At 53.9% G+C, this 3,208-nt stretch overlaps 1 protein-coding gene across 1 annotated transcript; it reads left to right on the top strand.

The window, feature by feature from the left end:
* The first annotated feature begins 531 nt into the window (after positions 1-531).
* LOC109736491 (FBD-associated F-box protein At1g60410-like) lies at positions 532-1,337 on the top strand. The gene has a single exon (XM_020295711.4). It carries the CDS (start codon positions 532-534, stop codon positions 913-915), a length of 384 nt encoding a protein of 127 aa, XP_020151300.1. The 3' UTR covers positions 916-1,337.
* Positions 1,338-3,208: the final 1,871 nt, after the last annotated feature.

Here is a 3,208-nt window from a genome sequence, read left to right as displayed (position 1 = left end):
GTTTACGGAAAAAAACCGCCCCCACTTTGCCGTCTGCTAGCAGACGGCAAAGAGACAAAACAGCGGACGGCAAACCAGATCCACACCCCCACCGCACGTTATCTCTTCTCTCCCTCTGTCCCCCCGCCGTTATCTCTTCTCTCCCTCTCTCCCCTCCCCGAGGCCCACCAGATCCGCACCCACCGCCGCCCCCGCCGCTCCTCGCTCCGCCACCTCCTCTCCTCGCCGGCCGTCTCCGCGGCCTGCCTCCTCTTCGGCCTCGCCGGGTTCCTCGCCGCCGCGGTCTCCCTCTCCCGGGCGCCCGCCGAGGCCCCGCGGGGCCGCTGCCCGGACTCCTCGCACCCGCTCTCCGTCTCCGTCGCCTGGGACCGGCGCCCCGGGGATGCCGCGGGCGGCGCCACCGACCTCCTGGCGGGCCTCGCCACCGGATCGCGCGGCAGGCACAAGGTGAGGGAGCCGCGACCTCGAACAGGAGGCCGCCGCCTGGGGCGCATTGATTCGAGCTAGGGTTTCAGTCAATCGGTCGGGACCATGGAGTCGCCGCCGCCCAAGCGCAACGCCGGCCACGTCGGCGAGGACGGAATCAGCGCCCTCCCCGACCACCTCCTCCTCGACATCCTCGAGCGCCTCCACCTGCACGAGGCGGTCCGCGCCGGCGCGCTCTCCACGCGGTGGCGGCACCTCCCCAGCCACCTCTCGCTCGTGCACCTTGACGCCGGTCACTTCCGCGGCGCCACATCGCTCCAGGTCATGGACGCGTTCACGGGCGCGGCGCGGGCCTTGCTCACTCGGGTGCCTCCCGCCGAGGGAGTGTGCGAGAGTGGTGCCCTCAAGGTGCTCGTCCTCAGCTTCTACACGTCTTCCCCTCACCTGACCTCATTAGCACTTGCAGTAGGCTCAGGCACCTCAGCTTGAGATTCTGCAGACTGCTTGATCTGCACTCCACGCTCAAGATCGATGTGCCATGCTCTGAGCTCCAGGAGCTTGAGTTCATCGGCCTTTTGTGCACACGGATCGAGCTCGTCTCTGTCCCCAAGCTTAGACAAGTGGAGTGCAAATGTTGGCTCTTCAATAACCCTCCAGTGCGCTTTGGCTACGTTCCTGAGCTTCGCGGTTTAGTACTCGCTTCTAAAGCCAAGGCATGGCAAGAGCCATTCGCGCTTAGCGAATGCCTGTCAACGAGTGTTGGTGCCAGGAACCTGTCAACACTGACTCTGTGTTTTGGGTACCAAATGGTATACTTAATTTCTGCGCACCACTTAAATATAAATCTTCTGCATCGTCATACCATGTCTTCTCTACCAGTTTCAGTTGTGCATGTATGTTCTTGCTGCAGATTTGGATTCAGCCAGAACCTCCGAAGCAGCTCATTGCTATATTCAGAAACCTGACCTCTGTCCGTCTGGGGCCAACTAGTACCAAGATTATTTTTAACTTGGTACCACAGAAAGATGTATACCTAAAAAGTGCCCTGGGGCCACATGTTAGTGACACATGAATGGCACTTCACAACTTGAATGTGTCGTGGTTGTTGTTGTGGGATGTGCCGTGGCGCGGTGGTGCTGGATGTGCCCACGTCGCCGGCGGTGCTGGATGTGCCGTGGCGCGGTGGTGCTGGATGTGCCCACGTCGCCGGCGGTGCTGGATGTGCCGTGGCGCGGTGGTGCCCCTGGGTGGCGCCTCCGTGCTGCGGTGCCCCTGGTTGGCGCCTTCGTGCCCGTGCTCTCACTGGTGCCGCCGTTGTGGTGCTCTCTAGCAAGCTCCGGCTTGTTGTGGTGGTGTTGGTTGTGATGCTGGTCACACCATAGTGATGGTGTGGCTGCATCCTACTTCGGCTACAACTCCTTTTGGTGAGCTTCTCCTTGCTCCCCTCCTGATCTCTCTAATGCACAGCTCTAGATCTTGATCTTGTGGGATGTGAGGCTCTATTAGCTGTGGTTAGCTGCTGTAGATGAGCATCAACTTGTATTGGAGCTCTCTGTGATGATTCTTGCTGTGTCAGGGTTTTGGTCAGTGACCATCTATGTGTATTTGTGAAGTATATATACTCCTGTACTGCTCTGTTCTGTTTAGTTGATCCTGGAGTTGTTACTTTGGTCAGTTACTTTACTCATGAACGGATACTCACTTGTTCTTAGTTATTTTACTTCTAATACTGATATGAACAGATACCACTTGGTTTGGCTATTCCTATTTGTCTCTTTCTAATAGCCTATGAACAGATGCTATACTTGGTTTTGGCTGTTACTTTCCTAGTTTTCTACTGATAAGACAGATACTACATCTGATTTGGGCAGTGATGCTGGTCTGAGCCCCCCTCTCTTAGGCTTAATTTACATGTGACTATCCCTGTGCTATGATGAACTAGCCCTGGCACTTCCAGGCTGTCTGAGCACATAATCCCTCAAGTATACCTTGAGGTCTTCTGTAGCTCTCCTTAATAGTTATCTCTTCTAAGCTGCTGGTGGTTGGATGTGTTGGGACTTGGTCTGGTTGGCTGATTATCTTGATCTCAAGTACTGGCTCCTAGGGCATTGCATTTCACCAAGTGAAATGCTACATTTCTACTCCTAACCCATTCTCTCTTTCTTAGTGTTTTTGTTATGCAGGTTGGAAGAAAAGAAGAAGATCCGGAGAAGATCTTAGTAATAAGATAGTCTTTTAGGAAAATAGATATTTAGTTTTAGATCATTCCTTGTAATATTTGTTGGATATGTGTTCATGGATATGTGTTGGATATATATGTGTTCATGACTATATATTGGTAACATGTGTTGGATATATACGTGTTCATGAGTATTGGTAATATGTGTTGGATATGCTATATTGGTCATATATATATGTGTGTGTTTGATTTTCTGTGAAAATGAATTGATATAAGAAGAAACAGAATTAATGCCTATTTGGTCTCTTTGCCATCTGCCAACAGATGGCAAAGAGCCTGCAGCCTTTGCCGTCAGCTGGCGGATGGCAAAGGCTGCCGTTAGCCACCTAACGGACACTAACACTACTCATTTTGCCGTCCGCTTCTTTGCCGTCTGCCGCAGATGGCAAAGATCCTTTGCCGTCCGCCGCCTGGAAGCAGACGGCAAAGTAGGTCTTTGCCGTAGCCTTCTTTGCCGGAGCCTTTTGCCGTCCGCGGCTGACGGCAAAGGTCTTTGCCGTCCGCCTTTCGAGCCTTTGCCGTCCGCCATGGCGGACGGCAAAG

The sequence above is a fragment of the Aegilops tauschii genome, chromosome 1 (genome assembly GCF_002575655.3).
Source record: "Aegilops tauschii subsp. strangulata cultivar AL8/78 chromosome 1, Aet v6.0, whole genome shotgun sequence".
NCBI lineage: Eukaryota > Viridiplantae > Streptophyta > Magnoliopsida > Poales > Poaceae > Aegilops > Aegilops tauschii.
The sequence above is the reverse complement of the archived record's forward strand: the minus strand, read 5'-3'. Positions and strand labels throughout refer to the sequence as shown.